The sequence below is a fragment of the Nelusetta ayraudi genome, unplaced genomic scaffold, assembly GCF_046127955.1.
Source record: "Nelusetta ayraudi isolate G7.1 ecotype Tasmania unplaced genomic scaffold, CSIRO-AGI_Nayr_v1 ptg000031l, whole genome shotgun sequence".
NCBI lineage: Eukaryota > Metazoa > Chordata > Actinopteri > Tetraodontiformes > Monacanthidae > Nelusetta > Nelusetta ayraudi.
In genome coordinates, this window is record NW_027466081.1 from 5,843,883 (window position 1) to 5,858,264 (window position 14,382).

General features: G+C 42.9%; 1 protein-coding gene across 2 annotated transcripts in view; it reads left to right on the forward strand.

The window, feature by feature from the left end:
* The window catches only part of fgf14 (fibroblast growth factor 14), a 96,928-nt gene that overhangs the window by 11,699 nt on the left and 70,847 nt on the right, over positions 1-14,382 (forward strand). The window contains exon 1 of one of the 2 annotated variants that reach the window (XM_076031092.1): positions 3,074-3,293. The exons of the other annotated variant lie outside the window; for it this stretch is intronic. Coding sequence (XP_075887207.1) covers positions 3,221-3,293 — 73 coding nt within the window. The 5' untranslated portion in view covers positions 3,074-3,220. Of the gene's footprint in view, positions 1-3,073; positions 3,294-14,382 lie in introns of those variants that run through there. 2 annotated transcript variants of the gene reach the window in all.

Below are 14,382 nucleotides of genomic sequence, written 5' to 3' on the forward strand. Positions count from 1 at the left end.
CGGCCAGTCGAGGGGCTGCAAGTAAATTTTTTAATGATTTGATTATGATTGATCGCTGATATGATTTCATGACTCACTATTGGCCTGCATCTCATTTATTACTGTCCATCACCGGACTGCGCTCCCCCCCTCAGCAGGATGAACTCGGCGAGATGCGTCATCGCTTGAGTCCATGCACATATAATTTGCCAGTGTATTCTGGAGGAACTGGCAGGATTCAGAAGTAAATGGTTGTTAGAACAGTAACTGCTTCTTTGGTTGGGTTCCCACACACCTGCCTGTGTGTATTTTGGAGCAATGGTTTGTGAAATGCCATGACTTAGAAGAAAATTGTCTATGTCATCAGCAACCGAGTTTTTGCACGCTAGCTGGAGGTGGTTTTTGACTTGGTAATTGTGCAGAATGGGAGATGCAAACAGTGTTGAGGCAGTAACACTAATGCCTCATAGTGATGTGAAGCGGAAGCTGTTTATGATGATTATGTCTTTGTGGTTTCCCCATAAAAAGTGGTTGCAGACACGTTATAACCAATAGTTGTCACAAAAACGTCATTACATTTTGTTATGTCTGCTGTCACTTCCTTAAAATGGCATATTTCATTATTTAAACTCCATCCACTTCATGGAAACACTCATTGGTCTTTTGTCATTTTTTACATTGTAATTTGACCTCACTTGAAATCACAACCAGATAACACATCACATATCCTCCCTTTTATTCTTAAGAACACCCAGAACAGTGACGCTGACATCATCAGAAGGCTGAACTCAAGCAGCTGTTTCTCTGCTGCGGCTGATATGAAGCAGTTGCTGTTACCCCCACCCCCCCGGCAGGAACAGAAATGTCCTCATCCACTCTGTCACCCTCTGGAACACAAACAACCCAGATGACGGATCATGTGCGAATGGATAGCATTGTTTGAGTTTGTTTGTTTTTATCAAGTACACAGTCAAAGATAATCCGTTACTGGCGAGACCACCACATTAGGCAAGTCCATTAACTGAATTTCTTGAAGTCAGTCAGTCAGTTTCTATTTGAATTAATATATTTATAAGCCGTATTTTATACCACAGGCACATATATATTTTTTTTTTAATGAAAAATAGATTTAAGTATCATATTTGGGGGGGAAAAAACATACTGGGTTTTACATTTATTATGTGGTTAATTGTTTATTTTCTTTAACATTGCGTAATTCATGTGGAATTGCATTAACAGTGCTTTTTAACAATTGTTGATTGCAACAATTGTTGATTGTCAGAATTTGGTTATCAGTGCTTATGTTACCACATTACAGACTTTAAGAGGGATTAATTATTCAAATCTATGGACAGTCAACCCTTTTGTCGTTGATACAATTGAGTGATTTCTCTCAGGCGTTACAAAATAAACGTTTTTAATGCACATTTTTGACATTTTTCACGATGCACTCTTGGTTTTGATGAAACAAAGGGCCACTATAACAAGTGTTCCTCCTCTTGTCCTCATGACTCCTCTCTGTCTGCGCTGTGCAGGGGTCTGATCTGTGCAGCGCTGGAGGTTGTGTGGTGGCTCCGGTGTGCTGTGTAGATTTTTGCTGCAGTGCAGCAGGCAGTATTGTGCAGCTGCTGCTACTGCTGCTGCTGCTGCTGCCTCTGTCTTCCCTCCGCTCTCCCTCTCTCTCTACTCTCTCTCTCTCTCTCTCTCTCTATTTGTCCCGCTCTCCATACGGGTGCATTTGTTTGTGGCGTACAAGTTCTTTTGTTGCAGCTTGGCATTTGTCCTGTTCATCAAACCCAGCATTTCTGCGTTTGTTTAGAAGCATTCTTACGTAGCAGTGCCCCCTTGCACTATTTTTTCTCATCGCTGTTCTGAGGCACAGTTTCGGTTTCAACAACCACTCGCATGCACAAACACACTTTAGTCAGTGTGATATGATAAGATGGCATTTTATTGTTCTGGTGGTTGAATTTGTCGTGGGCTCAAATCACTGCATATATTTTTTTTTTAAGCTTCCACAGGAGACAAACAACAACATCAGCAGCAGGGACACAATCATGTAGTAAGAGCTCGCAATGCATGTGAAAATATTTCCATTCTTTTTCTCATTCAACTCAAAAACAATTACCCAAACTACAGCATGCCTTACATCTTACCTTAACCTTCATGCAAATTATACCTTTTCTCAAAAGAAAAACCTTTAACCCATACTTTGGAGATGAAGATTGGAGGAACCAGTGAGGACTTCACAATATATGCTCACTTAAAAAAAAAAAAAAAAAAAAAAAACCCTCAGTCTGTCGATTGATTAAAAATATTCTGTCCTCACAATTGCATATTTACAATGCTATACAGATACGGTTATTAATATATTTGGGAATATTTTGCGTTAAATTTTCCCTGACCCATGACATTGCTTCACCCAAAAAATGTAAAGGTAAAGTCTCTGTGTTGGAGCAGCCAAACACACAGTCCATGGCAGTGCTATGTCCTCACAATGAAGGTAATGCGTCAAGGGGTTAGTCCTCAAAAAGCTGAAAGACACGCACGCACGCACACACACACACACACACACACACACACACACACACACTCACTCACACAAACGCACACAAACACACCTGTAGCCTGTTTTTCTGACAGAGGGACAGGGATGATGTTGGCAGTGACTAATTAAGAGCCTCTTTTTTTGTCCTCTCAGAGTTCCACTCTACACACCAGGGAAGACAGTGTAGCACTTGGGTACATGATGTTACTGACCACATGGAGCACTGGGGACAGAACAAAATCCCTTTATAAAAAAAAATAAAAACTGTTAAAGAGGCCAGGCAACATTGTCCAGAGGCCTTCTTTGGTTTGAGGACACGCTGAAGGGGGTCACACCGGCACTGTGTGACCCCACTGTGCGACATGGCAACCACTGAGTTGCCATGTCGCCAAACACCATTTAGCCCTGACATGACAGCACTTGACATTTTTGCGTGGTTACCCCCAGCCAGTTTAGAAAGTGTCAACGTTATCTGGGAATCCGTGCTTATCAGGACGTGGGAAATGTCGTGGCTGAGTGACAGTCGGCGCGACCGTTCAGGCGAGGTGGTCTCGTGCAATTGCCTTAATAAAGTTGCGCCAGGCCCCCGCGGGACGAGACGAGGAGTCCGGAGAGGAGCGAACTCAATAGTTAAGAACACGATTACTCCGTAGCGCCTTGAGTTTATCATCAGAGAGGTGTTTGCGGCCAGATATGGAGGCAATTTCTATTGCGAAGATTGTGGAGCGGCAAGTGCGCAAGGCACTAAAGGTTGAGGAAGAGCGTGGTAAGTCCCGGGAGGAAAATTGGAAAGAGTCTTGATACAAATGTGTAGCGGACAATTCAAATGTTTCTTTTTTTAGTGACTGAGCTCATGAAACAGAGTTTGTGACAAATCACAGATAGTCATAATAACGTGAGGCGAGGCGACGGAAAAAGTCTCGCAGATGCTTGTCTGATACAAACCAGGAAACCTCATCACTGCAGTGCAGATGATCAAAGCTGAAGGTCACTCTTTGTTGTGCATGTTGTACGCTCAACCGTGTTTGCCCATCGGTCATATCTGCTTCCCGCCCTCTGTTTTTTGTTCGGCAGCGGCGTCGCAAACAGGAAGAGGTGTATTTATTATGTATGCTCTCCCGGGGTGTATTGATAGTAGTTTTCCTGCATAAAACAATAGCTTTTCTTTGGTGGAAGCGGTAAATAGATAGCCGTGGGTCCACAGTGGCAGAAAACTCTTTGTCTTCTCCTCTGCTCTGTGTCCCCCCCCCCCATAATGCCTCATTACCGCAGACGCCCTGACAGACCTGTTCTTGTTGAGTCCGTCACGATTCGCCGGCTACAAGGCCAAACATCACGGCTCTCTTTTGTGACGCTCTCAATAGAGCCAACTATTATGTCTCTTCATGATAACAAGAGTTGTGCAACAGCTTAAAACCAGTATTAAAACATTCCCAACGGATGGCGAGCATTGGAATTTCCTCCCTGCTAAACGCTTTCAGGGTGTGCATGATGCTTTAATGACAGTCTGAATGCCTCGTGGCCGCGTCCCAAGATGAGGAAGGGTTTTTTTTTTTTTTTTTTTTCATGGTGAATGTGGGAGTGTGTTATAACACAGTATGTACAGTGCAATGAGAGAGAAGCAGAAAGGCCCAGGCACTTTTTCCACAAGGCTCAGATCAGGCACTAATGAAAAACCATGGCTGAAGCTGAGAGTGAAATTATTGTACACTTTTCTTTTAGGGATCAAGGATTTGGAGAACATCGTATTAGGATAAATATAAGTTTAGGGTGAAAAAACTAGCATTTATTTCAAATGTTTTTGACCTTTTCAGATTACAGTTTATTATTTTTAATCTAGGCAAAATTAGGATCTGCTGAGCTGCACTGACGTCTTGGTATAATGCACAAAGCATATGGTCAAATGTACAGTATGTGCTTGGATATATCATCAGTCTTGGCATTTATAAAATCTGCAGAAATCCCATCTAAGTTGTTTACTTTTGTTTATCTGCATGCTTGCATGGTATCACAAAAAACATGGCCACACAGATGACATTTACCCTGTGTTGACAACAACCTCTCCATAATATTGTGCATAACCCATTACAAAGATGAGGCAGGTCAACTTTTTTGGGGGGTAAAAATGCTGACTTTTTTCTCAGGCGGCAAGGAAGCATGAAACCCCCTAAGACACCTAGTCTAGTGTAGGCACAAGAAGAAACAGGAAGTGTCTTAAAATATTTAAAAGAATCCTCTTCCCTTAACAATTAATAGGTTTAACACTGAGTTTAAGATGCCATGCTGTACCACAAGCTATGAGCTGATATTACACTGGAATGTAACACAGGCTTGAGAGAGTTCATATTGGTGGCCAGAACTCATTTATTTTTTTAGTACGTCATACTGGTGTCTCTCAGGGCTGCGTTCTCAGACAGTTATTATTGTTTTTATCATTTCTCTTTTTATTTCTGCAAGACCACGATTTTATAATGACGCAGCCAGAGATAAAGACCCCTGTCATGAATGTTCAGGTGTGAAATTCACAGCCATCCTGTTATATAATTACAGTCAATGAAATGCTTGTTTGACAGATGCTTGGATATCAGTAGTTTAATAATGAAACTGTCCATCCATCGCTGTATTTCTTCTCTTACGTATCGTGTCTGAAACATTGTAGATTAACTCAGAATGGCTTAAAAGCAACTCTGAAGTTGACCTATTGTCCTCCTCCTTCAACTTGGTGATATATATAATTCCCCTTTTTCAAAGAGTAGCATCAAGTCTTAGGGTTGGTAATCTACCTCTTGTGACTTCATATCCAGCAATTTTTGTCAAGTGTTGCAAAATCAAGTGATAGAAAAATAAACTTTTCACTGTAGATTTACTTGCAAGTAATGTAGCAAAGCTACCCATGACATTGTATTAATGCCCTAAGTCAGAATGAGTGAAAGGTTGGATGCTTGTGATTTGTTTATTTTTTACTTTGGTGGCATTAATGTGTTTTGTCTTTATGTTGTTTTTTTTTTTTTTTTAATGCGGTTCTTTCTTTCTTTCTTTTTTCTGTCTTTCTTTCCAACTCCCAAGAGAGTGAGTGACTGATTGCCGCTTGTGCCTCCCCAGGCGAACACGTTCTTTGTTCTCTTGCTTTTGTATTGCCTTAAAAGCTCAATGAGCAGCAGTGATGGATGTCTAAAAACTTGCTGTATGCTACCTATTGTTAGCACAATTAGCAACAGCAACAGATCCACTCAAGATAAAGTCGTTCTTGGTTTTCTGTTGGTACCCGCAGACGGTATTTCGAGGGTTTTGTCACTGCGTCGATTTTGCAAATGACTTGAGCTTTCCTTCGACTCTGAGTCTGTGTCTTTAAAAAAGTGTTATCTTTTGCAGCCTCCGCTGTGGGCGCCTTATCTCCATCTTATCTGTTTACGGTGCACTTTATTTCTTTTTCTTCCTCCTCTGCTGTATCACTTTACCCCACAAGGGCAACTCTGGCTCCCCTAGACCCGCCCCAAAACGACCTGTCAGTAAAATCTGATCCTTTAAGCCTGAGTGGGACCGATCTTTTTCATGCCAAAGTCTTACCAACGGTGGCCAAGTGACCTCCTTGCGCCCTCTAGCTGACCACAGCAGCAAGAAATTGTCTCCTCATATCTAGACAGTAACTTGAGATTCTGTTGACAGCGACCAAGAGGTTTTGCTTCGGCGGGAGGGTGCAGGAGCTGCTCTCTAACCAGATCAGCAGTCTATCGGCACAGGGAGAATAGTGCTGGGGTGGGATCAATATGAGCAAAATTTGTCTGATCTGAGCTTTATAACAGAGTGAGCACTGAAAGGAGGCTGAGCCAAGGTCACCTTCTTGATATGGGGGAGAACGAATAGGGGAACGTCTGTGCAGTTTGTCCAAGACAGCAAGCGGGTTGGAATAAGCACAAAACACCTGACAAAGCCGCAACCTGTGGTGTATTGTCACACCTTTTCAATGGAGCAGGAAAAAAATATTGCTCAACTGATAGAAGCCGTATTTATGGAAGCAGACCAGGGAGCTGGTGTGTGAACTTATAATGACCAAAGAATTAGTGGATAATCCAGTTTGGATCTTGATCTTTAGCCCAGACGGCAAAGTGCTCTTGCTCATCAGTCCAGTTTAAAGTGAACAAGTTCTTTTTAGTAAGCTGATTTTTTGAGGTGACCTACATGTTTTTCTCTTATACTGAATATAACAGTACCACCCACCAAAATGCTTGAAATTTGATGGCCTACCTTTAGATTTTTTATGATAATAAAACAAACAAGTGTGTACTATCAGGAGCTGGCACAACAGCAAGGTTATCTATTCTGAAATCCATTCTTGTCATGTTCAGCCCATTAAAAATATATTGATATATATTTTGGCCTTGACTGTTTGAACAGTATAAAAGTCCACATTATGCAAAGTTCACTTTACCAGTTTACCTAAACCAACGTGGCTCGATCCAGTCAGTGAACTCCCCAGCAATTGGAAAAGTTTGTCTTTAACATTTTTTTTTGCTTCGCTTAAAAACCTTCAATTCTTCCAGGGTGGTGACAACACCCCCAGGTGGTCAGGAGGTTAGCAATAAATGAAACCCTAGCTTTTTGGAAGAAGAAATTTTGTCTTTTCTTCAGACCTATCCAGATTTTTCGGCAATCAGTCACGTAAGACCCCTCCCTGAGTGTGAGTTAAAAGAATGCAGGACATTTTCGAAGGTCCCTATAGATAAAATAATATTTTTGTTGTTCTTTATGCCTCTTGAACATCAGAGAAATGTTGGTGCATTCTCATTAGTGGCAGTTCTTTGAACGGCGAGGTACAGTGAGCTTGCTGGCTTTCTGTGGGTAGCAGCTTCACTTCGCTGGATGGCGCGGCGTTTACGTAATGAGACGCAAGACATGCATCGCAAGAGGGGTCTGAACCTTACGGAGGATGTTTGCAAATCAGTCTCGCTCACCGGAGAGGCTGATTTCAGAGACTTCAAGCTCTTTGCTGGCATTAAACCCAAGAAAACCAGACTAGCAGTGAAGATGTTAACTATGATTTAATGCAGTTTGGATCGTGAAAGCCAGATGGTATCAAGGCATTTATCTTTGCTTTTACAGGTATGTCCTTGATTTCAAAATTTACTTTTATTTTTTTGCGGGGTTGTAGATTCCAGCAAACCAGTGGATCTCTGAACGCAGGAGAAAGCGGGTACAGAAAAAAATGTTTATGAATGAAGACATATTTGTCACACGGTCGTCGACGTACAGTAGTTCCCCACATTTTTACTGTTTACTGATTCGCACGGGGGCCTTATTCGATTACCCCATTGATGCGAGATGTTGGCAGACACAATGATGGTGAGAAAAGGTAAGAGAAGCTGACAAGGACATGCGGCAAAGCACCAAGGTCCTTGTGTCGCACACACACACACACACACACACACACACACACACACGCTGCACCACGCCACTCATTGTTGCTGAGCTCTTCAGAAAAGCGCCTCCTCAGACTCTCTGTATCAATATGTTTGAGCTGATCTTATTAGAAGTGCCGGGATAAAAATAGACGGAGGAACAGTCCACTGAACACTGTATTAGTCAAGACAAAGAGGCGGCTGACGGGACACCTGGGGGTTAATGGTATTGTGGTGAAATATGACATAAGCGGGGGAAAAAAAAGAAAAGAAAAAGTGACGCGGTGTGGTGAGACATGCGTGTTGTCACTTGGCGCGCCGCCTTTCCTGGACAACCCCAGACGACGAATGGCCATCCAAGTGAATCATTCCAGGTTTTTTTGTGTCGCTCTAGAGCAACCCCCCCCTCTGAGCACTCTGTCATAAACATGTCAGCCGCTGCCAAATGGCGTTCGAGAGTATTTACCGGCACGCCGGAGCCGATCGGCTGTCGGCACCAACGTCCCTAACAAAAAGGTGCTTGTGACCCCGCGAGAATGACCGTGAGTGATATACAGTGCGCAACACATTAGTCATGCCAGTTTATCTACATTATGTCATGGCGAAAGAAGGATCATGGCTTCTTTTTTTTCATTTTTTTTTGTTATGGTCCACTATATCACCGCAGCCATGCGGTGCATCCAGGCTCTCTGTCATGGCCCCCGTGGCACGAAGATGATCTATAATGTGAGAGAAAATGCACGGCAGTTGATGCGATGCACACCGTAGGGCCACCGACCGGAGCGTCACCGGACCGACTGGAGACATCGTGTTGGTTTTGATTGTTGTACCTTCTTTGTGTCAGTATGATTTTCTGTGAAAAAGTTGTTAGGTGTGTCTGAAATCCCCAAATTTGGTCCTAATTCTTTATATTTTGAGGGCAAAATTGTACAAGAACAAATCACTACGCTGAGAAATGGGCAAAAATGCACCGTCAATGGTCCAAGACCATTATGCAGTATAATAATGTAAGCACACGCTAGCTAACGTTAGCAAACGTGGCTTCAGTTCCTGCGGTACATTTTAATCAGGCATTACCATCGTGCTGTGAGTTTATAGGCTGATAAAATGTGACTCATGGCCTCTTTAACATCTGTTTGCAAAAAAAAAATAGAATAGGTTTATGAGGAGATTGTGGTTTTTGCACTACTAGAACATTGGAATTGACGCCCCTTACATTGTGCCCTACATTTAATGCTAATGGTCGTGTCCAACAGGGGACACAAATACTGTTTGATATATTTGCGTGAAATAATTTAAATTTTTCACATGCAGCAAACGCGCAATGTGGCTATGTTTTAAAAGGCCCACACTTCAGTGGCCACTGTGTCCGAATGGTAATGGCATTACACAATGCACAGAAAGAGATTGCATATTGCACTAATTGCTGTGCTGACAGCTGATGCCAGACAAATCATAATTTTTTCATGAAGAAAGTGTATTTATGGATCATAAGAGTACCGTAACAAAACAAGGCCATACATCCCAGGAGCCAAAGAGGAAGCAGTAGCACTAAACCAACACCGTCTACTCCATGTAAACTTGTGTTAATGGCCAAGTTTCCACTTGGCTCTATACGCCATACATGCTGTTTGGACGTAAATGGCTTTTTTTTTTTTTTTTTTTTTTTAAGCACGAGGGCTTTGGTTGAGGGCGGGACAGTATTAACTATTTAACGGTGTGTAATTAAAAAAAAAAACAAAAAAAAAACAATACAGTAAAATATTCATAATGGAATTGTGGTGGCGCTGAGGAGAGAAAAAAGAGACATGATTTATTGATGCGGGGGCATGTGATGGAAATTGGGGAAGCGTTTGTGTTGGACAAACATGCTTTTGGAAATGGTGGAGTGCTGATCAACTTCTGGAGCCTTTTAGCTCCACTTGGCCTTTGTTTCCCCAAAGCTGTGGCTGCCCTACATTCTGCTCACAATGCCCCCGACCACCACTCTTGTTTAAAAGCCGGCGCGAGCCAGCCAGCCAGCCAGCCAGCTAGCCGGCACTGTTAGCGACGTTGCTTTTGCAAAAAACAAAAAAGCTATTTTGTGTTGGAGCAGGTGGGGGACTTTCAAGTCTGGGCATGTCGCTCGGCGACACCTGCAGCGGCAATACTGAACTTCTGTTTGGTGCGATGTGCGATGAGCCTGCGTCCCCTTCTCTGGTCGGATGAGTTTTAGCTCAGAGCAAAGTTTAGCCGCGGGACCGTGTGTGACAAGCTGAGAGACAGCTGACAAGCTGGCTGATAAGTCCAGTTCACACAATGGGACATAGTTGACCATTAAAGGTCCTGCATTGTACAATTAAGTGCAAGATTCAAGATCTTTTTTGTGAACATGCAAGCGCGACAACATTTTTAATGTTTTAATAGCACTCAAAAATGAACTATTTTGAGTGAAACAACTTTATACTTGAGGAATGAATTGAAATAATTCACAGGGACGTTCATTGTAACATCAATGTGGAAAAATCAAAGATAAAAAACTATATTAATAATAATAGATGGAGAGATAGATAGATTTATCGATGGATAGATAATTTTCACCAGATTGTGTCTCCGGCTTGTGAGTGAAAATCTTTTGCTTGCTTCACTTTTCAGAAAGCACCTGTTCTAACACACTTTTGGAAATCCGCCCATTGTGGTGTTTTTTCGTCCTCTTCCAAACACGGAAGTTCCCCACGGGAGGCTGTAAACAGAGGGCTAAATGTGCTGCTAGTGTTCTCAAAATCAGCTGCCTCCATTACAGAACTCTTCTCTCACTTTACACCTGCGTTCGCCCCATCCGTCAAACCGCCCCCCCCTCCTCCCACCCACAACTGGCTGTGACTCTGAGTCGGCCGCGCAGGGAGAAGATCAGTCTCAAGACAATTTACCATCTGCCGCTCGCGAAACGCACCGAACCTCTCACCTCTAATTGGAGGATAACGTTCCCCTTCCGCAGTCACGTCCGGACATGTTTGCACCTGATGATTATGATATAGTGACTGAGAGTGAGTAGTCTTTTTAATACGCATTATATTATTTTATTTTTATCCTCTGTCTTTGAACGGCGCAGCCGCACGAGTTGTTTCTCCGCCTGCTTCCGTCGTATTCCACAAGGAACCTTTGTACGCGCGCCGAGCACTTAAGAATCATCTGCTCCCGCACTTTGAAAACACACATCAAATATAAAGCGAGGCGGTTGCTTTACAGCACTCAAAGCAAGTTTGTTTAAGAGCGAACAAGTGTGGGCACACGTGTGTTGCACAGCCGGCCCGAGGACGGTTGAATACAGTGCAGCAGCTGTTGTTTGCACTCTGTCCTGTTAAATATATAATGGTTCCTACTCTCCTCTCCTCACCCCCCCACCCCCACTCCCTCCTAAACACAGAGGAGCTGCCTCCTAAGTAACAGTCAAGAAGTTACTTTTTTTCATTTTTTTGCTATCAAACCATTGATGAAGTGACTCAGGGAGTAGGTGAATGAAGACCACATCTTGAAATGGTAACTGAGCTAACTAACGCTAAATGAGCTAACTACATGCTAGGCAGCTGACACCTCAATTACAATATTCTAATTAGAATTACAAGGGTTGAAAAAGATCTATCTATCCAAACTAGCTAGCTGGCTAGCTAGCTATCTGAACTAACTAGCTAGCTATTTAGCTTTTGGTTCCTTTTTGTTTTGATGTGGCCGTCGACACAAATGTAGAAAAAGTTTTTGTGGTCGTGGCGTGTTTGTAAGTCCCTGCTGTTCAGTAAGTATTAATTAAAAAATTGTCAGTAGGAGTGTGTCAAAGCGAATTCAATGAAGTAGTTTGTATCAGAGACACAAAATTTGTTAATATTATTATTATTATTATTATTATTATTATTATTATTGTTAAAAATCCTCTTTGGAGCATGAAAGTAATTTTCATATTATACGCTTTCAGCAGTTGGAAAAAAAAAACCCAAACAAAACGAAACAAAAAAAAAACATTCTGTGAATTAATTAAAGGTAATTGTTTTCATGGTCTGTCTCAAACTCATCACTTTCTTCTCCCCACCATCAATCACGGCCAACAAAGGAAGCGCTCGGCTCAGACGTCACATTTATTGCCGCTGACTGTCGGCAAAGATGGAGCGCACTGAGGCTCCATTAGTTCAAATGAGACCTAATGGATGAAAACGACGTCCTGTCCTCGCGCGGGCTGGACACACTTTAGCAGGATTTGACATGCGCACAGAAAAACAAGTGCCTTTTCTTGGCAGAAGAAACTGAAGATGGTATCGCAGATGTAACAGACGACCAGCGAGCTTTTCATTTTGTGTAACATTTTCAGTCAACTAACCTTTAAAGTTATAACGTTATACAAATTGAAAAGACGTTGTTCCACGTATTAGCTTGACAGGAAAGTGGAGGCCGTGCAAGTCAACCTTCCGTTCAGATCCAGATCAACACTTACGGCCAATTTAGGCCCTTGTACACAAAGCCAGGTTTCACTGTTAACGGAAAATTCTCTGTCATGTAGGCTGTCCATCTTAATGGAGCCGGCGTTTTCAGAGCCAGAAACGGCACATTTTCGAAACCAGTTTCCAAATTTTGTTTAGTCTAAACACCGATTACTATTTCGTTTTTTGGAGACGGTGACATCATCGCACTGCTTTGCGACCTGATGCGCATGCTCCTGGTCTTCTCCAGTTTCAGGGGGTAATGTTACAGTGCCACATAAGGCCTGGCATAAGTACTGCACGCGATATCAATATATATTTTTTTTGTGGTTCAAGGCGGTACCATTTTTGGGGGTGACTTCATCTGCACAATGCTTTTTGCCAGAGCAGTTCGATTAAGAAATAAACTTTTTTTTTTCGTGCGCACATGGCCTTAGTATTCGGAATCCGCCTCGCAAGTTGCTAACCACTGCACCACCGTGTTGCCATTGCCATTACCGATACTTTTTTAAAAAAAATAATTTTTATTTTCATGAAACTAAACTTAATGTGTTAAGAGAAGAGAATCGTAAAGGGTCGGCTTTTTGACGCTTTAGTTTCAAAATCGGTTTGAAACCGGACAAGTTATCGCAAGTATCGGTTGTTCAGTATTTAATCATTGAGTATCGCTCATGACAACGACGTTGCATCAATGCTACCTGGCATCCAATTTTTTGGCCTCTTTTTTTTTTTTCTTTTTTTCCCAATCAAACTTTTACAGAGGTGCGCCCTCCTCAGGATGGATTCACTCCGTTGTATAAGCTTGGCGCCACTTACCCCAAAGCGCAGCATAACGAAGGGTGGTGGTGGTGGTGGTGGGCAAAGGTGGAGCGCATGCCCCCCCATGATCCAGAGTGCAGCAGGGAGCTGACGGCGAAGGGAAACTAAAAAAGGCCGCTCCATTAAAGTTCATGTGCGCGCGCCCCCGTGCGTACATGTGCATGTGTACATATTTTATGTAACCCGAGTGCGTGCGTGCATGCGTGTTGTTGTGCAACGCTGCCAGCTTGTCCGCTTGTGTCCTACATGGGGGCGCAGCGGCCGTGCGGTTTGTTTGAAGCCGCTTGTGTGTGTGTGTGTGTGTGTGTGTGTGTGTGCGTGCGCGGAGGTCCTGCCTCCCGACTCAAACGGGCCTCCGTCCCCAAGTCAGAGCTGCTCACATGGGCCGGGAAGAATCCGACCAAGTGCAGATTCTCTCCGCCATCCAGCCGAGCGTGTTGCATCACTCCGCGTACCGCTCCTTTTTATTTTTTTACTCTGTTTTTAAATAATAAATACGTGAATATAAAAATCCCCCAGAATCTCTTCCCCAGAAGAGATTTTTTTTTTCTATTGCACAAAAACAAACACTTCCATTCTGCCACGCATATAGAAATAATAAAGAAGGGAAATGTCATCGTATGACAGGCAATTGGTTTACCTTCCTGTTTTTTGTTTTTTATTTTTCATTTTGAAAGGGCATCGTTGTTCCATATGTTTACAACCAGCCCGACTGATTCATTTTCATTTATACCAGGTTACGTCATATTTGCTTTGGCTGAACTTTGATCCACAACTATTGTGAACCGCCCCTGTGTATACCTACTGGTTGTTAATACGTTGCCGTGTATTGACGCAGCAAGTGGCACCTGGTGAAATATTTCTTGCGACATTGGACGTTACTTTGACGAGTACTGGACGTTATTTGTGTGTTTCACTCGTTTAGACACGGCCTTGAGTCTCACGTTTGGTCGCCTGTTAGCAACGCAAGTTATTGTGACCTGTCCTTCCTCTTTGTCTTCCGCTGCTCTTTTCCAGTCAATTGCAAATGTTAAAACGAAGGCACTGTACAAAGCACAACATTCATGGCTTATTAAAGTGTCGTGGCTGATGGACGCTAAAGGTAGCGAGCACGCTAACCCTTTTTACGCTACTTCTGGGAGGCTAGCAACAGCATTAAGTGAATCTGTCATCATCATCAGTCTCTGCGTAC